Genomic DNA, 20,482 nt, shown 5'->3' with positions numbered 1-20,482 from the left:
TGGATTTTCTTTCCTAAGCAGTCTTTGATGATAGGTTTTCAATGTTTCTGGGTGGGCTTATCCTCACTAATTTAGTCCAGTGTATTGTTTAGAGACCTGTGACAAAATGTGTATCTCAAAGACAGTCTTTTTTCAACTGCAGAGCAGTTTGGGGTTTTCCTGAGGTGTTTTGACTCTTCCCTTGATGATCAAAATTGATCATTTGTTTAGATGCAGTTTCTATCTGAAGATAGTTGTTACCAACTAAGAATATTATCACAGTATCCAGTGTGCAGATATCCTAGTTTTAAAGTGGCTGCATACCTCTTCTTGTGCTTCTAGAGACAAGACTTTTACTAGCACAAAATGTTCAGTTTCAAAAATCTGCTTGTATTTCCATCCCTGTGCCAGTCTCGTGTTGAGCTGGTACAACTGTTTGTGGGGTAGGGTCACGATTTGTACAACAGAACTAATTCATTATCTAAAACCCCACAGAAATATTTTATGTTGGAACAGTGCCCTGATCTGCTCAGCAGTGAAGTTTCACAGTTGTGCCATGGCAAGAAATGCTGAAGGGATCTGGGGGAAGAGGAGGGGACTGTCAGTGCTGTGATCTGGCACTGATGTCAGTCAGCAGTGTGCAGCCTGGTCTGGTTGTGCAGCTTCCTAATCTAACTGCAGGCTGCTTTCTGAATGCCAGCTCACCTGATTCAGAGATAGACTTTATGGGTGTTTTTTCTTGGATTAGCTGCCTAATCGGACTCTCTAACTGTTGGAACTCCCTGCTGCAGTAAGGGAGAGAGTGTGATCACTCTTTTTGTGAAAGCCTAGAGTTAAATTGGATTAAGTATGGTGTGAAATTACAGCCTTCCTGGAATCCACAGCACCTGTTAAATTGTGTTTCTGCTTTGTGAGAGAATGGCAGCTTAAATGTATGTGCAAAACTGAGGAAGAACTGTAACGAGCCTAAAGTCCCATAGAATTTCTGACCTGTGGTTTTGTTATGGTCCTTGGAGTGTTAATAAAGTTGCAAGGATAGTTAGTATGGTGCCACTGAGGTTTTTATCTTAAGTTTTTATCTGCTGACATCTTAGAAATGACTGACTTCTAAGATGGGGGAGGAAACCCACAAACCTTGAAAAGATGTGCAAGGTGTGTGATTTTCACCAAGATGACACTCAGTGGGGTCTCTAGGGTATTTGGTGACTATTTAGATTGATGAAAAATGTTGCTAATTTTTCAATGGATTAATGTCCGAGTATTAAAATCAAAAGTTACCTTTGGGCTTACCAAAGCAGGTATTTATACTGCCTGTCTGTTCTTGATTCAAGTCTGAGGTCTAGATTTATAGTCAGAGTAATTTGCTAATTGATGTATTCAGAATTTACCTCTGAATTCTTCTTTGGCTTTATAGTGGGGTTGAAGTTCTTGAATTAGTAGCTTGAGAGAGCTTCTTAAAGTTAGGCAGTACAAATGTACTTACAAATTTGCAGCATGTTTAGGCAATGTTAGAACACGTTGACACTGTCTTTTTTCTTTTTTAACGCAGATTGGAAACCTCCAGCTGCACAAACTGGATGAGCTTGACTGCCTTGTCAAAGGCTTATTGTATATAGACTCTGTCAGCTTCAACGGCCAGGCAGAGTGCTATTATTTTGAAAATGCCTCAGATCCTGAGAGATGCCAAAAGATGCCTTTTAACCTGGATGATCCATATCCATTGCTGGTTGTTAACATTGGTTCAGGAGTCAGTATTTTATCAGTCCATTCCAAAGACAATTATAAAAGAGTAACTGGAACAAGGTAACTCAAAAACCTAAGCTGGGGTTGTTACTCTATGGAACAACGGGCCTTCTGTTTTCAGAGTGGTTCCTCTCCCTGACTCCCCCCATCTATTCCTTCCCTCACTCTGTAGTATGGAAAAATATTTTATCTTTAATTTACAGCTGCATTCATTGAAGCCCATTCCCATAGTTCTGATATTGAGGAGACTTAACTAGTATCTTATTTATCAATCAGTGAGTGCTAGAAGTGCTCCATAGTGAGAGTTTTATAGGTTTCGTCTTAAATTTTGATAATGTGTCCAGTGAACCTGTGTTTCTTTTGCTCCATAAGAGTAAATAGTGCCCCCACGTGTTTTACAGTAAATGATCAAGGATCAGTCAGTTGCATGATGTGGGTATTCAGGGAGTTTGTCTCTGATTAAGTTTTCCAGCTTACATTTTGAGAGTTTATGACTATTTGTTAGTTCTTACTGTATGGTTAGCTTCTTGTGACTTATATAAATGTTAAATTGATTGACAGCTGTTTGTGTAGTGAACCTTGAGCAAGAAAGCAGACAGCTTGGTTTCTAAGTTGGAGGGCTTTGTTTATTTTATTAGTCAAACACAAGAATCTTTGATGTGAGGAAATACCTAAAGCAACTAGTTTTCTTTCTTCTTAGTCTAGGTGGAGGGACCTTTCTTGGTTTATGCAGTTTGTTGACAGGCTGTGAAAGTTTTGAAGAAGCTCTGGAAATGGCATCCAAAGGAGACAGCACACATGCTGACAAGCTGGTTCGAGACATTTATGGAGGAGACTATGAAAGATTCGGCTTGCCAGGATGGGCTGTAGCATCCAGGTAAGCAAGAGATCTTTTTGTTGGTTCTTTTGCTGGTTTGAGGGGCTTCAAAAGCAAGACTTGAATTATTAATACAGAGAAAACTGCTTTTTGCAAACTTTTATTGTAGTCAAGTTGCATTTTTATCCTAAAAGTATATATACTCAGTTTTCCTGAAGATTTAAAGCCACATGCAACCATAGGTGCCTGCTAGCTAGGTATTGAAGAAACCTCGTGTGGTAGGTCATATACAGCTTTACATGAGCCAGAGAAAGTGAGGTGATGATGACAGGAGTGGCAAGAACAAAGTGCAGAGGAAAAACAAAGCTGATTACTTTTTGACTTCCTAGAATCTTTTAGTAGGGTTGTTGTCCAGAGGGAAGGTGAGCGGTAGATGGCATTTGTGTTGCTCTTACAGTAGTATCTCTTCATTGTTTTTGAAAGACTGCGTTTTTTGGTACATGATTGTCAGTACAGGCACCTCGCATAATGCTTTAAGTACTTTTCTCACTTATGAAGGCTGTTGAACGTAAACAGTTTGCACCATGAGAATGAATGTATTTTACTGCCAGTGACAAAGGATTTTTGTCATAGCTGCAAGTTTTATTTCCACTGGGGAAGATTATTGGTGATGTTACAGTTTCTCTACCCTAAAGAAATGTAAGCAGAATAAACTTTGGGAGTGAAACTAATATGTACATAAGTGAGTTCATTAAATCCTTGCTCTTATTCAGTAGTAAGAGGTCTTAATTCACAGTAACTTTATTCTTCTCCCTCTCCAGCCAGCTGAGTCCAAGCCTGTTGAGAAAGCATATGCTGAGAGGTTTTAATATGTGCAAACTTTGCACTTTTAGTCAATACATCTTAACTTGGTCTGTATATAGGTATTTTTTGTTCTCATTTACTTTTTAAGACCCTTAGGATCTTTAATGACTATTTGAGTTTTAGAATATTCAGGATTCTGGCTCTCCGAACTGACTTAGATATGGCACAGAGTCCTTGGTGGTAAAATACCATGCATAGCTATGGATTCTTGTCTTGTTTTTTATTTTTTATAATTCGTAAGAAATTACCTACTGTGTATAGTAATAGAAATGCCCTTCTAATCTAGAACTCTTCATTTATACAACCTAAATTGCAGTCTGTCAGCTGTTTATTTTCTGTTTCAGAGGATTGTGTTCCATCATAAAACCATTGATCTCCTCTCTAGTTTACTTCTACTTTGAAAATAGAGGATTGGATAGATTCTGTGAGTGAGGAAGCAAGCATGAGGACTTGGAGGATTCGCCAGTCAGACTTAGGCATTAACTTAATTTACAGTGACTACATTTGCAGAGTAGTCTTGCCTAAGAATAAGACTACTTTTTGCTGTAGATGCTTCTTCGTGGAAGTCAACAATCCAAACAAAAATATTTTGTTGGGGGTCATTATTGTGACAAGATTGACTGTTTCCTGTGAAGGAATAAATACACACGTAATATCAGTTGTCAAATTGCTGTACTTAATATAGACTTAAAATGGGAGCTGCTTAAGAGCAAACATGCGACTTAAGTTCTGTTATAGCATAAAAATTACATTCTGAAATTACTTCAAATGCACATGAATCACTTTGTACTTAATGGGATTTTTTCCTGTTCTAGTTTTGGAAATATGATCTACAAAGAGAAGAGAGAGTCTGTTAGTAAAGAAGATCTTGCAAGAGCCATATTGGTCACCATCACCAATAACATTGGGTCTATTGCCCGGATGTGTGCAGTAAATGAGGTAAAAACTTCTGACAAGGAAATGATCTATCTATAGGTCTATTATTTGGTTTCAGATTAAATGACTGCTAAAATGACGTATTGTTTTAAACCTTTTAGTACATTCTCAAATGAAATGAAGAAATTCATGTAGTATTAAAGAACTAGGAATTGGTTCAGAATGTTTTGGCTGTCTTTGGAGCAGTGGGACAAGGATATCTTTGCCAATGGGGAGGATAACCTAATGAGGAGGGCTTCAAACTAGCTTTGTTAGGGAATGGAGCCCAAAGCCTGCAGACAAGTGAGGGAGAAGGGGAGCACAGGATGTTGTGATGGAAGGTCCTGAAGTCCCCTTGCAAAACCAGGATGATTGTGGGCCCAACTTAAGTCTCTGTATACAAACATGTGCAGCATGGGATACAAGAGGACTTGTAAGTCCTGCTTCCCACGAGGGACTATCCCAACCTCTATTGGAAGGGTAACAAGGCACACCATAAGCAATCCATACTTCTCAGTGTGCTGGGGACGATATTCTGACACAAGTGCTAGGTAGTCTGAGTAGGCAAGCATGGTGCTGGACCTGCTGTTCCCGGGTGAAGAACTGGTCAGGGATTTCAGTGACAGCCTTGAAATACTAGAGTTTAAGATCCTGAGGAAAGTGAAGAAGGCAAGTAGGAGAATGGAGACTCTAGATGGACTTGAGTAGAACAGGATTCTGGTTTTGGGGGGATTTAGGAAGCAAGATTTTGTGGGAGGTTGTCCCAATGGCATAAGGAGCCCAGAATAGCTTGTTGATCTTCTAGGGTAGCATCCTCACGGCAAAAGCAAAAGGTGGGATACAGACTGGCTAGGGAGTAGCATTGCAGAAGAGAGGAGGGTGCTGACAGGCAAGTTGAACTGAACACGTATTAGTAGTGTACACATGCAATGGTGAAGGCTGACCTTGTGCTGAGATGCGTTAGCAAGGACGTAGCCAGCAGTTCAGAGGAGGTGATGACTTTGGGCAAGACCTCTTTCCCCCTGCTCCCCAACCACCACCATCACCAAAACAGAAGCACTGTCAAACTAGAACAAGTGTAACAGACAGGTTACCAAGACAGGGCCTTGCACTGGAGCACTTAACGTATGAGCAAACACTGAGGGATCCGGGTTAAGCCTGAAGAAGAAGCTGAAGCCTGGAATGGTGGTCACTATCTAGAGAGGGTTACCGAGAAGACACTGTCAGGTACAGCTGTGCATAGCAGAAGGTAGCCATGCACAGCAGAAGGACGGGAAGCAATGGACGCAACTTGTAGCAAAGGGAACTCTGATTGGTATAAGGGAAAAAATGCTCACAATGAGAGTGGTTAAGCCCTGAAACATGGACTCGGAGAGAGACTGTGAGCTCTGTGTCCTTGGAGAGTTTTAAAACGTGACTTGAGCAACTTCGACATTTAAGTTGCTGAAAGACCTGCTTCGAGCAATGCATAGGACCTGATGGCCTCCAGCAGTTTCTTCAAGCTGAAATTATTCTCTGATTAAAGCTTGTAGAAAGCCTTGCTTCTAGTTAAGCATTATTTTTAATTTTTACCAACTCTTGAGACTTCAAATTGTTTTCACACCTGTCTTCGTACTGGTTAATACAGAGACGGTTTCCTGCCATCTTCTGTTTCTCAAAACTATGCTGAACAGAACCAGTATGCATTCAGTTGCACTATGATTAGTGTGGACAATCAGGAACCTGTGGAAGAATAATGAATTTAGGCATAGAAGATACTGGTGTCAGCACCAGGGATTTCCTCATTCATTATCAACAAGCTTTGGATAAAGTGAGGTTTAGTAACAGCTTTCTTAGAGAAGACTAAGGGTAAGTGTATTTAGAGCTCTGCTTGAAATCTATGGACGTGATAGTCTCAGAAATATCAACAACCTTGTCAGCTGTAGTAATCCTCCTTTTGCTTAGGAGCCAGACTAATATATTTTTCTGGTTTTAATGTTGCAAGTTCTCCCTCAGTTTCTTTCTCTTTCTCACTTGTCTGTCTTGGAGAAGAAAGTTAATTTTGTGGGTATTAAGTTAATTTTGGCTTTTTTGCTTTATGGCAAAGCTTGATAACAAAAGAGTTAAAATGAGGGTGAAGTTGAAGGTATGTACTAATAGTCTGAGTCTGAGGCAAATGTATGCAATTTATATTTAAGGGTGGGGATAAATGAGTACAAATCAGAACTCGTAAACTGCACAAATTAGCTTTATTAGATTTATTCCAATTTTTTTTGGTCTAATTCCAACTATGTCACAGAGCTACAAATCATAAGAAATAGTTAATGGGGATACACAAACTAGTACCTTGAACTGCTGTATAAAGATAAAATGGATTTAATTATTTTGGCTTCCTGCTTTAGAGCAGAATTATGTTTGGGTGCCTTAACAGTGTGTTTACTTTGTCTTCACTATGAACTAATCAAGATGGTGAAAAACAGTTGCATGTTAGTCATTTGACTACAGGTTGAATTGTCATACTAGTTTTTGTAACAACTTGGATATGTGTATTCATCTAACATAATTAAGCACTTATTTAAGCACTATGTTAAGCACTAACACAATGAAATTTTCTTCGGTTTTTGCTCTCATATCATTAAGCCAGTGTTTAATGTTGCTTCCACTTAATGTTGGATTTATTTCAGTGAATGCGGAAAGTCAAACGATTTTCACTTTTTTACATTTGACTTGATTAAAATTCACAGCTCACTTCTAGTATTTAAGTCTTAATCTAATGTTATGCTGAGGTATATTGAGGTCTGAAGATGAAAGGAACATCTGTTACGTCTTACTGTCTTCGGCTTCTTTACAGTGCTGCCTTGTTGCATATGGATCAAGCAGCATTGTACAGGGCTATGAAGGCATTGAGTCTTCTCTACCAAATATAAGTATTTTTCATTTAATTTCACATTTAGTTGGGCTGTTTCCTTGGGTTAATTACTGAAAATGCTCACTTAATTTGAAACACAAATGCTACTTCACTGTAAATTAAGTCCTTTAATTCTTGAGGGTTGCAGAGTTTTTCCTTTTCGCCAAGTATGCTGTGTTTTAAATTTTGGAACCATGTTTTAATTGTGGATTGTTTGGGTTTTGGTTGTTTGGTTTTTTTTTTTTTTTCCTTGCCCGAGACAGTCTGTTCTTTCATAGCTTAATTTTTGAAAGCTGTATTAAACAGCGAAAAGACTTAATTCTTTGCTGTTTTTCTCTTCTTTTTAGAAAATAAACAGAGTTGTATTTGTTGGCAATTTTTTACGTGTGAATACTTTGTCAATGAAGCTTCTTGCATATGCACTGGATTACTGGTCAAAAGGCCAGCTGAAGGCCTTGTTCCTAGAACACGAGGTATGCTGCGGTTCACTTGTCTGTATCTATTGTTTTACCATAAATCAAAAATGCGTGTATTGAGTAGCTTTCATATGTGTGATATCCTGAGACACCCAAGTACTCAGTAAGCATTGAAAATAAAAGGAGGTTTGTCATACTGTATTGGTTCTCTGAGGACAGCTTTCTCTGCCAGGGAAGTACTTTGGTCGCTTTGGGGTATCTCAGTTCATGCTATAGATCTGTGGAGAGGGACAAGAAAATGTTAAGCTCTGCACTAAGGTTCAGCAGTCTTTCCTTGGTTTTGGAGGGAAACAATAGTAAGTATTGTATTTCAAAAGATTACAGAGATCTAAAGCATGGGCCTTTGAAATACTTACATTGTTCTCAACTGAGCTTGAGCAACATCCTGAAAGTTGAGACTGCTTTTAACAAGGACTGCTTTCATGCAACCACAGGTAACACCTTAAAGTTAAAGTCGTAGTGATTTTATGCTCTGAGACTACCCTGCTTTTGGGCAGCTTCTGCAGTCTAGATCAGTATGTAATGCTGAGAGAGTTGACTTGTTTTGGTTAAAATACAGGCAACCAGTATTAATTACAGGTGCAGCAGTTGGGAGACTTGGAGCTTCTTGGCAGTGGGCTGGCAAATTTTGTCCTCAGTTTGTTGGTCTGCAAATGTTACAGCATTTCATTTCCCCTTCAGTTGATTCTCACAACTTTTTTCCTTTATTGCTTATCCTGAGACTGACAGTAGTCTGTCTTGGTGCTAGTGTCTGCAGTAATAGCAGAATGGTTCCTTGTTAGTTCTACGCCCCTTCAGATTTTTCTTGGATAAATTTTAAATTCTTGCATTTGATCAAATGTAGATTCCAAACACTTCTATATTTCATAGTTTTAGGGAGGGGGAACATCTTGCTTCCCCCGAGGGGAAAAGTAATCCAACAGGAGAATGTGGTTCTTTGTATGCAGATGAGTATACAGTCCAAAAAATGGTGTTGAAGCTTGGACATAATTCTTTTAAGAATGTGAGGTGCAGTTAGTTTAGGAAGTTTTTGACTTACACCTTAGGAACAGTGTTGGCATGGATATCGAAGATCCTTTGACAACCAAGATATGCAGCTCCTCTAGGAAAAACAAACCAAACCTGATTTCTGTGTTTTAGGGGTCACTGATACATGTCTTAAGTCCTGCAGCGTATGGGGAGGCTTGGGGTGAAATCTAAAGTTAAGCTGGATGAGAAGGATAAAATGTTTGTTTTGCAAAGCTTTAAAAAAATTATTATGAAACATTATATATTGAAAGTTTGTGGCGGTCTTTCTGTAGCATTGGTCCACCAGATGCTTTGTTGTCATTGAAATGTGAATAGTGCAGAATTTAATACTCTACTTGAACCTGAAATACTTCTTTCTTTGTTTTGAACAGGGATACTTTGGAGCTGTTGGTGCTCTTCTTGGGCTGCCAAATTTCAGTTGAGGTACCAGATGTCACTACACTGAAGTATTTTCCACCTGAATGACACTTACGGCAATGGGAACTAAATCTGGGGAGGGGAGAAAAAAATAGCAGGTTTTTCTGTAACTGTTTTTAAGAAGTGATTAGCTACTGAATATTGCCATTATAAGGAAGGGGGTTTTCACTCTGTTGGGCCTTGAAAAGTGAACTGTTTGGGGATATCGTGTATGTTCCTTGGTACACGTAGCCAGTATTGAACTTTTAATATGCAATACATCCTCTGAAAACAAGCTTCCAGAAGAAGGAATGCCAAGTGCGCAGCATGAAAATATTGCAAGTTTGCTCCTGAGGCTTTAGGCCCATCAGTTTTGTATATAATTGATGAATGAAAAATTATTTTCATTAGTTATACTATATTATGAGCACAATTTCCAAGGTGTACTTACAGAAAACAACTTTAAAAACAGTAAGGTACTATCTACAAGATGAGGAAACTGTAAACAATTGCTTCCCACAGTAAGAATAGTAATTATTTTATTTTTATGTGTAATGGAAGTAATATGAATGCTTTGATTTTCAGTGGGAAGAATAGAAACACAAAAAATCAGCCAAAGCAGCAGATTAAGCAGTTGATGTTTTGAAGGTTTTGTGAAGATACTCACTTGCCCTCTTCATTTATTTGAAGATGCAGCTGTTATTTTGGGAAGATCCCCTCTGTCTTTGGTTGGATTTGGAAAAGAATGTAATGATAAATGAAGGCAGGTTGGGGGGGGGGTGGTTTGGTTTTTTTCAGGACATGACTTCCAAAATGCCTTCTGGTTTGTTTTCGTTTGTTTGTTTCTCTTATAAATTCTGACATCATGCATCATTATTTGTAAAGGTACCACAAAGCCCTAGAGAATTGAAGAAATCCTTATAACATAGACTAAATATGGGACCTCATAATTGTGATGCTTTGGCTCATTTCTGTGGAGGTTTGGAAAATTTCTGCCCCATCCTACTAATTTGAAAATGTGATTTCCCCTTAATTTTATAAGAGTTGATCAGAATCTAATTAGATGTTGAAAATGAAAGGTTGTTAGCTTGCTTTTGGATTTGGAAGTTTGTTTTTGAAAGTTGAGGACAGCATCAGAGTTTGTATTGCAGCACCAAATGGACCAATATTTAGTGCACTTGCAATATGGAATCATTAATCAAATTGTGGCCTTGGGATAAAATCCATACTCTGGAACTGATCTTTGGGTTTTTCTGTATACTTTTAAAATTTACAGTTGTGATTATTGTAATAAGTTTAGTCCTGAAGCCAGGGCATGAGATCTTAAACTTCTAAGAATATTATATAGTCATTAGCTACATGACTCTTTGTGGACTCAAGAGCTACCCAATTTTATGATATCATTTTAATGTTAAATTTTTCCTATAAGTGCATGAGGAGCAACCAGACTAGAACACATTCATATCTGGGGTTTTAAGGTATTTTTAAAACTGCTCGAGTATTCCACAGCATGGCTGTGTTGTATTCACAGACACATCCACCTACTGTGTTAGAAATCTCTGTGTGTTATTTTCAGTCTTCTCTTTCTTTTCTTAAAATTCCAAGCCCCATACTAACATCATATGTTGTTTTTTTAATTTTCTGTGGTCCTTTAAGAGTACAGTAACTTAGAGTAGCCAATTCATTAAGCCCAATGCCAATCACAAATGCAGTTCCATTTAGTGTTGCTTTTCCTGGTACTTGTACTACATTTCCATTGTGCTTGCTTTGATGTTTCATTTTAGACATTAAAAAAACAAAAACTACACTCACAGTTCAACTGATCTAATGCTAAATCAGAGCACTTCAGAAAATAAGTGAGCATGGTTTTTATAGAATGTCTTTATAAATGCTGTATACCGTTCCTTTTAAGTTACGATTGACTATAGAAAGTAACCTTTATTTGGTTATAAAACTTTGTAAAAACTTAATTTTCTGAATGTTTTGACAGCCTTCTGAAAATTTTGCAAACCAACTGCGTATTTTCCTTGCAAAGAGGTACTTTAAGACACATACTACAGCTTGATTAGAAAGAGTTCTTTTAGACCATATTTATTGCTCCTTCACTTCTCATTTTGTGATACGGAAAGAGAGCTGCTCCTGAAGCAGTGGTTAGAAGTTACTTGTATATTTAACCAGAAGCACATGTAGAAGATGATTACGTAATGACCATGGTTAATTTAAACCATTTGAAGTTGATATGACCTAAGATACATTTTTAAAGTAAATTGTACAGAGTTACAGAATAAATTAATGGAGTAATTCTTGAATAGCTGTACTGTATAGAAACTACTGTGAGAATCAAAAAGTATGCCCTACCTCTATTTTACTTCCCTTGAGCTTCTAAAAAATTGGCTTCCTTTTGCTGGTTTTATCAGCACAATTGTTACTTATTACAAGAGCAACCAGGGAAGTTTTCAAGCCCTACTGTAAAGCCCAGGGGTCCCGTATTTAAGCCACATCTTTGGTTTTCATCTCATTTTCTTTCAACTTAGAACTTGTTACTAGAGTCTCCAAAGATTGACTCTACCACCACATAAAATGCTAGGCATCACAAATAGTTGCAAGATAAGCCTTAAAGTCTATTCATATAAATTCTGTTTTAAATTGATTGAAAAGGCTTGTTTCTTTTATACAAATCACTGAAGTAACTTGCTTTTTCCTGATCTTCTCTGTTTTCACTTTCACCCTTGCCATTTCTTTTCCTTTTCCTCAAAGCTAACTGGTTGAAGCAGCTTTAGAGTGAATTGATTCAGTGTGATGTACTGCAGTAGAGAAAATTTGGGGATTTCTCAGGGCTACTTCTGTCTTCTCAAGTAGAACCACTTCTCTAGAGGAAAGTTGTGTGCTGTTTCCTCTTCTAAAGTAAAACATAAAGCTCATTTTGAATGTGTAATCGTTTTCAGCTCAATCAGCCATGTGAGTGCCTTTTTAATTTTTCATATAATGCCAATTTTGCTGGTACTGGGACTTTATCCATGAGGTTTCCTAGCCAGTGTTGCTTACCAGAGAAATAGCAAATAATTTTATTGGCCATGGAGATGATCTCTTCAATCCAGTGTAGCTAGAAATGCCAGGAAAACAGCATCAGGTTTCTGGCTTCCTATCCCTGTAGCCCTTTTATCTTGGGGTAATTTTTCTGCATTTCTTGGTCTCATCCCTCCAGCTTGATCTTTTTAAGTATTACGCACAGTTTTATTCTATCAGTGTCTCCCTAAAAATCATGCGGTTTTAGTCAGATAAGTACAGATTATTTCTGGCCAAGGAAGTTCATTTTTAGATGAAGCTATTCCAGGTTGGTATGGCTATTAAACTTAACCACTTTCACCTTTCTAGTTCTACGTAGGGTAACTGCAATTTGAACAGGAAGGGAACTTCTTCTACAATACATTTTGAGTATTTGGCAGGCTGGATCGAACACATCCTCAGCGTTCTTTACTAAAGCTAGCAGAGGTTTAAGTATAAACACTTTCATTGTTTTTAGTAAAGCCTCAATAAATTTAACAGTTTGGAGAGAAGCAGCACTGGTACACTGTCTTATAGTCGAGATTTTCAAAGGGTGTTCAGATGTCTGACCTGCCTTTTGAAGATCTTTCCCTCTCTCTAGTGTTCTGCAAACGAGCACCTGTGTGATTCTGCCAACACCTCTGTTCATAATTTAAGAGTTACGGCATGGAAAGAATATGAGACCACGCTGTCCCACTTAATCTCAGGCTGTATATTAAGAACAAAAGTTCCTTTCTGGCTTCTCATAACGGATTAAATATTCCTTCAGTAGTACAGAGATTACTACTTGCATTTGAGTTGTTGGTAGTATACATGCAAGGTGACTATATTTCCTTTAAGGGTTGTAATACTAACTCTATGTCTCTATCCAGTATAGGTCTTCAGGAAGTACCTACTTTCAGATAAGTTGCAATAACTTCTCATTTTTAAATGTTTCAGAATAACAATGGGATTTTAACATTTGGAACTAATGAAAGTGTCTTATCTAGAGCAAATCTGTGCTTCTTAAAGACTAGATGGTGTCTAATGCCTTCAGTCATTAACTTATGTTAATGCCTAAATTTACATTCAACCTGTTTTTAAATATCACTTTCACTATTCACGTTCTGGATAGTAGGTGGCTATAATCCCAAGGAAATAGTTTAGTTCAGAACAGAGATGAAGGTCAGTGCAGTTCTGTTGAGCTGGTTGTGGTCAGCTTTTTATCCTGAGTCCATCTGCACACCTAACGAGACTAGTTCTTTCCCTTGTCAGTGTTTTCCTAGTGACAGGGCTTTCTACATCCTTTTTTTGGATTATGTAGGCTTAAGAAACCCTGTAATATGTAACAGAGCTTTGCTTAGGTTAAAAAGTGAACAAAAATCTGGGGGTCAGATTAGAAGTATTTGACCAAGACCTGTAGGTCACAGTGCAGAGCTAGGAACACACTTGACACATGCAGTTACTGTTTTTAATTTTTCCATTTCTTGTTAACGCACAGTGATAGGGGGCAGGCTTACAATCATTGTGGATAAAATGGGTGAATTAAGTCCTCAGACATGACCATGGGAGATTAAAGAAGTATCACAGTATAGAGGGATCATTCCCTGCTTACATTCTTTTTAAGTTTTACTGATATATTCCAAAGTACATCACCAGTATTATCATCTGTTGATAAAATTACTAATTCTTTGAGTTTAAAAAAAGTCTGCAGAAGCCTGTTTTATTAGTTTTGTTTACTTCACACATGTAAAGCATATTAAGTATTCTTAAAAACACACTTTCTGAAAACATCTCAAAAGATGCTGTAATATATATGTAATTATTAATGTGCTAATGGAATATGTTTGAGCAGTCTAGGTTTGCATAACTGAGTGCCAAATCCTGCTCACTTTAGTTACTTGAGTAGATGATTTTCTTAAACGGGGACTGTTTTAAACTAATGAGCAAGATTTGGCCTCGAGGTCTTCTGCCTGGTAATGCTACTTTGCATATTCCTGCTGGTGCTAAATCATTTGTTGAGAATAAAGATTCTAAATAGAAACTGTAAATAAAATATTTATGGCCTGGTCCTTTTGACAGACTTAAAATTTATCATTTGCAAATATTTTTTGGCCTTATTTCAAATTTCCCTTTTGGTTTTTTTTTAGAGTATGTGGACTGTGTTTGTTAATGTGGCAAATCATTGGCAGGTTTGGCTTCCTGTGCTGCTTTCTGTAAGGCCCATAACTTTCCTGTTGCGCATTATGATACAGATGACTTTTCATTGCTGGATTTCAGTGTTATCCTTCATATTGTTTTGTCATTGTAGCTGTTTAAGCAAATCATATCAAGTAGAACACGATTGGCATTTGTTCTCTGCTAAAACTTCAAGAAAATCAGCTGTTCCTGTAAGCATTTGAGGAAGTTGTTGAAAATGCAAAAATACCCATTTAAAATAATATTAAAAGCTAAATGTGTTAATTAGTCTTGCCTATAAAATAAACTGGAATATGGTGTGTCAGTTGCTAATCTTTGCTATAAATTGCTAGCATTTCACAATTCTTCTAGCATCAATTTAAGAAGATTGTAAATACAAGCTTTGGGAGGAGGTATATTAGTTTCAGATTGTGCATTACAAAAGAATTTAATTATAAGACTAGTGAATTAGTATTTTGAGATGTATTAAATTACATCATCTAGAACATGAAAATCAGTGTGTTGATGTTATAGAGATAGGACATAGAGGGCTTTTGATAATCTGCACTTTTTTACATTCCTGAGTGCTGGCATTTTAACAAACAAGTATTTAATTTTCCATCTACTGTCTCATCATATGCAGGCCTTCTAATCACCAACTGCTGTCTTCAAATACTTGTTTTAGTTAGTAAAATGGACAGGCAAATTTATAAATTGTAAACTCTTGTAGGATGGAAGTTCTCTGAGGAGCCATTTGGTTAAGTTGCCTTATTCTATTACATTGCACTCATGTTATGTCTCCACTTTCTTGTTTACTGTTCAGACACTGAAGATGTGATGTAAAAATATGTGCTACAAATTTTTATTCATAAATTACTGATTAATACCTTTGTGTCACCTGTTAATACAGCTCTTGTAAATGATACCTTTATGCCATCTGTAATACAGCTCTTGTAAATTGTTTAAATTATTTTTCTTTTTATAGATTCTCATTATTGAATGTACAGATTAGATCCCTTTAATATGTCACTGAGTCATTTGATTGGGGCGCAAATATGGCCAATGCTGTAATTCATCCCATCAAAACTGTAAATAATTCTTTACTGCTTGTTTGCATGAATGAAGTTTGGATTTAATTTACTTTGTCATAACCCAACTCCTCTGTGATGGGCCTACTTTTTACAGTTTATTTTCCTGGTTTTATTACCATTTGTTCTGTATGAATGTTGAAACAGTACTTTGTCTTTTCCTAATAAATAATTTGAGATTGTTCATTGTTTGCCTACATTTGTGGGTTTTGGGGGTGGGATTTCTGGGTGTGGTTTTGTCCTTTATCCTGCTGTGATACTTGATACTGGGGGTGGCTGTGTAGCATTTTATCCTAAGGAAACGTGACTGGTATGGTTTTCATGCTCTTTTCTTCCTCCCCTTTAATAAAAGCCTATATTTCACAGTTCTTAGATTCAGGTCCTCTTTTTAAAAACATTTGAAGTCTTAAAGAATGTTAGTTTTGGAGTCTTGAAGTAGAAAGCATGATGTGAAGCTACCATAAGTTTTTGCCTTCTGAATTAACTTGAGAGCACATGCTGATTCATGCACACAGGTGACTCAGAGTGATATTTTCCTGTTGAATAAAATACTTCATGTATAAACTGCACATTATATATAAACTGCAACTACTCCTCTGTTGGGAGTTGTTCTTTGCTCATGTTTTGGAAAAGCCAAATTACATTTTCCTGAAGTTGTTCTGACTGGATGCCTAATGGGCAAGAAGCTGTTGGGAATGAAGTCTGTGCCACAACAGCATGCTGGCAATGCATCTTGTGAAAAGCTTGCTGTGTCAGAAACTGTTCTTCAGGATTCACTGTACAAATATTTTACCCATCCAAATTACAAATCTTTGCTTTAAACTCTCAAAAATGAAACCCTGAAAATTCCATTCTGTGTTCTATCTCCATCGAGTCTGGCAAAGAGGAGCTCTGCACCACAGTGACTCTTTTTACCTAGGGAAAATGAGGTTGTAAGAAATACAAGTTCCTTTACAAGTTTATGGGGTGTTGATTTGTTTGGTTTGTCTTTTTTTTTTTTTTTTTTTTAATGCAGAAATATCTCTTCTTTCTTTGAGTGAACGGCAGTAGCCTTTTGTGGAAGCTGGTTTGCATTGCAGGTGGGGTCCTTAACTGCTTTCTGGTGCAGTCTGTGTGCAGGCTCAGGGGACGGGGTAAGCTGTGAGAGCTTCATTTTGTTCTGTCTTATCTGTGGATCTGATTAAAAAAACAAGTTTGTATGAAACAAGTGACTTCTTACTGTAAGACTATTCAGCCAGCTGTATTTGAATTTTTATTGGACTCAAAAATACAAACCTCTAATTTAATAATCCTTGTAACTTCCCTCTTTTTAGAACTATAGATTAAAAATGAAGTTTGCCTTTTGTCCCAGAGTGAAACCCCCTGCTCCAAAGGCATTTCTGTCCATCAACAGGTGTTCAAAAAGTATATCCACTTTCTGCCATTTCAGGCTACAGTACAAAAAAGCAGTAGCAGTCGCCTTGTGCACAGCGCATGGGAGGTGCTGGGGTGGTTGACCCCATTCTCCTGTTTCCAGTCTGGAGGGAGCCGACCACACCGCTCACTGTGGACTCAGCACGGCGTCTGCTGCACCACCAGCATCTCTCTGCTTCGGGGAGGTGCATCTCTGTGTCCGCAGGTGGGAGGGGCAGGGAACTTTATGCAACCTCTAAGTATGTAGTTGAGAGAGTTAATTTGGCAATGGTGGCTCCGTTGCAACCTTACAGGGTCACGGGGCAAATTGCCTCCAGGAGGCTGCAGTAACTCTGTGGCTGGCCCAGACTCCTGGTGTGGGCCCTGGAAGCTGGGTGGAGGAAGGGAAATGATGAGAGTAGCTCTGTTACGGCAGGGTCATAAGCAGTTATAGAAGAAGCAGTATCAACTTTCTGTAGGTAAAAATTTCTCTTCCAAGGACACAACAAAGCTCTTCAGTTCCTGAAGGTGTCTTTTTGGGGAAGGACATAAAGCTATGCCATACAGAAAGGAAATGTGTGCACTGAGAGTGCTTAAGGTCTCAGAAACATGTTTGAGTTGATAAGTAAATGGCAAATTTTTAATGGGACAGGTACCTCTGGTGTATGAACACTTTATCCTCTCAACCTTTTAGATTCTGTCTGAGCAGTGCTGACTGAGAGAAGCTTTTGGCCATGGTTTATTGCAGCATTCTGCATCAGTTTCCTTTACATAATTATAAAGGAGATGTATGTATTTCTTTGCCCTAAAACAGCTTACGCATTGAGCAATGACTAGAGGAAGTGTTCTAGCAGATTTTTGCATGATGAAGCCTGAAAGAAAGCGGGATCCAAAATGACAGTGTATTTCAAGCAGATGATAAAATACGATCATCAGCTGAGGGGGAAGAAATACAAAGACAGTGAAGATTCATAGCCAAACTCCAGACTCCGCAAGTCTTGAAAGGTAAAGGGCCTGCAGCCCATGTGATTTTAAGGCAGAGTAAGCACCTGAGAAATTACTTGCAAATTAAATTTTGAGTAGTTTCTGTACTGCTTGTCATAGCCCTTTGAGTCTGGCTGTTCAGCCAATTTTACATCTACCCTATTGTCCATCTATTCACTCTGTATTTCACCAGTTTGGCTGTCAGTTAACTATGAGAGATGATGTCAAAGGCCTTGCTAAAGTCGGGATAAACAACATCTGATGCTCCCCCGTTAGCTACAGAGCCAGTCATCACAGAAAGCTATTGGGTTGGTCAGGCACACTTTGCCCTTGGTAAAGCCATGCTGTTCCTAATCGCTGCCTTGTGCTTTGTGTGTCTGGATGTGTCTTCCAGTAAGACTTGGTCCATAGCCTTCCCAGGCACTGGGGTGAGGCTGACCAGCCTGTAGTACCCCACATACACCTTCCTGAGGATGGGTGCGACATTTGCTTTTCTTCTGCCATCAGGAACCTTCCTTGGTGGCCGTGATCTGCCAGTGGTCAGCTCCATCCTCGCCCTTGGGCAGAGCCTGTCTGGTCCCACGGCATCATGTGTGCCCAGCCAGCTCCAGGGCTCCCTGTTTTCTCCCACTGGAGTGGTGTATTGGGTTTGTGTGGCAAGGTTTTGGTAGCAGGGGGGCTATAGGGGTGGCTTCTATGAGAAGCTGCCAGAAGCTTCCCCTGTGTCCCATAGAGCCAATGCCAGCTGGCTGTGAGACGGACCCACGGCTGGCCAAGGCCGAGCCCATCAGCGACGGTGGTAGCACCTCTGGGATAATGTATTTAAGAAGAGGGAAAAAGTTGCTATGCCACAGAAACTGCAGCCAGAAAGAGGAGTGAGAATATGTGAGAGAAACAGCCCTGCAGACCCCCAGGTCAGTGAAGAAGGAGGCGGAGGAGATGCTCCAGGCGCCGGAGCAGAGATTCCCCTGCAGCCCCTGGGAAAGACCATGGTGAGGCAGGCTGTCCCCCTGCAGCCCATGGAGGTCCATGGTGGAGCAGATATCCACCTGCAGCCCGGGGAGGACCCCACGTCGGAGCAGGTGGGTGCCTGAAGGAGGCTGTGACCTCGTGGGAAGCCCGCGCTGGAGCAGGCTCCTGGCAGGACCTGCGGATCTGTGGAGAGAGGAGCCTACGGAGCAGGTTTTCTGGCAGGACTTGTGACCCCGTGGGGGACCCACACTGGAGCAGTGTGCTCCTGAAGGACTGCACGCCATGGAAGGGACCCATGCTGGAGCAGTTCGTGAAGAACTGCAGCCCGTGGAAAGGACTCACGTTGGAGAAGTTCGTGGAGGACTGTCTCCCGTGGGAGGGACCCCACGCGGGAGCAGGGGAAGAGTGCGAGGAGTCCTGCCCCTGAGGAGGAAGGAGCGGCAGAGACAACGTGTGATGAACTGACCGTAACCCCCATTCCCTGTCGCCCTCTGCTGCTGCGGGGAGGAGGTAGAGAAAATCGGGAGGAAAGTTAAGCCTGGGAAGAAGGGAGGGGTGGGGGGAAGGTGTTTTAAGATTCGGTTTTATTTCTCATTATCCTGCTCTGTTTTGATTGGTAATAAATTAAACTGGTTTCCACAAATCAAGCCTGTTTTGCCTGTGATGGTAACTAGTGAGTGACCTCTCCCTGTCCTTATGTCGACCCACCAGCCTTTTGTTATATCTCCTCTCCTCTGTCCAGCTGCGGAGGGCAGTGATAGAGCGGCTTTGGTGGGCCCCTGGCGTCCAGCCAGGGTCAACCCACCACCAAGTGGGGAATGCCTCGCTCCCACCACTTCTGCTCCTGGGCTCGAGGAGCTGAAAGCCTGAAGACAGACCTTAAAAGTGAGAACCTGGGGCAAAGAAGGTACTGACTACCATAGCCTCTTCTGTGTCCTTTGTTACTAGGTTTCACAGGGTGGTTCTGTTGAAGGAGAGCGGTATATTGGGGTGAGGTGTATCCAGGCAAAAGGCCCTGAGTTTTGGCCAGGGAGTGGTTTTCAGGGACTGGTTTTCAGAGACTGGTGGCAGCGGAGGAATGCATGCGTGGAAGCAGGAAGGGAGCAGGTGTTGCTAGCAAGGGAACATAAGAAGAGGGGCTCTGCACCGTGAATGTGAAGGGCTAATACCCAAATCAGTGGCATTAGAGATGCAGGGGAGAGAGGTGTCACTGGAGGAACTGACCGCAGCAAATTAAGTTTGCTGCTTCTAAAAAGTACTCTAAGTCAGTGTCATCGACCTGGAAGCAGTGCTAGCTGTTAACTCCAGTCATCTGCAGTATTTGACTTTGCTTTGAGTTTACAGCCCCTTATCGCTTTTCTGTTATGATCAATTTATTATAGCTTATCACTTCATTTGAATTCCCTGGCAAGTTCCTGCCAGAGGCCATGCATCCCTACAGTTTGCTCAGGACAACAGGAACCAGAGCATTCTGCGTTTTCTTGGTTTGGGTAGATAGACCTCTTTCCAGGACAATCCCTAGCAGTCCTATCACCTACCTGTCTAACTTTTCTTACTAGAAAGGATGTTTTGTTTCAGCATTTCAGGCTGATGGGTACATTGGAGAAGTGTAACCTCTGCTAGGGGGAAGTTGAGAGGCTTTGCTCAGTTCTGTGTTTAATTTCCGTGGAGTTATGTTTCACTTAAGGAACACCCTACAACGGGAGAATCTGATTTAAAATCTTAACCAAGACCTACA

General features: G+C 39.8%; 1 protein-coding gene across 4 annotated transcripts in view; it reads left to right on the top strand.

Moving 5' to 3' along the window:
* The window catches only part of PANK3 (pantothenate kinase 3), a 288,950-nt gene that overhangs the window by 10,654 nt on the left and 257,814 nt on the right, over window positions 1–20,482 (top strand). The window contains exons 3-8 of one of the 4 annotated variants that reach the window (XM_052816251.1): window positions 1,529–1,782; window positions 2,423–2,599; window positions 4,219–4,342; window positions 7,553–7,678; window positions 9,082–9,133; window positions 9,692–15,582. In XM_052816251.1, coding sequence (XP_052672211.1) covers window positions 1,529–1,782; window positions 2,423–2,599; window positions 4,219–4,342; window positions 7,553–7,678; window positions 9,082–9,132 — 732 coding nt within the window. In that variant the 3' untranslated portion in view covers window position 9,133; window positions 9,692–15,582. Of the gene's footprint in view, window positions 1–1,528; window positions 1,783–2,422; window positions 2,600–4,218; window positions 4,343–7,552; window positions 7,679–9,081; window positions 15,583–20,482 lie in introns of those variants that run through there. The other 3 variants (XR_008239485.1, XM_052816252.1, XM_052816253.1) reach the window with 3 other exon arrangements.

This window comes from Harpia harpyja, chromosome 20 (assembly GCF_026419915.1).
Source record: "Harpia harpyja isolate bHarHar1 chromosome 20, bHarHar1 primary haplotype, whole genome shotgun sequence".
Taxonomy (NCBI): domain Eukaryota; kingdom Metazoa; phylum Chordata; class Aves; order Accipitriformes; family Accipitridae; genus Harpia; species Harpia harpyja.
This window is presented reverse-complemented; position numbering and strand designations above follow the sequence as displayed.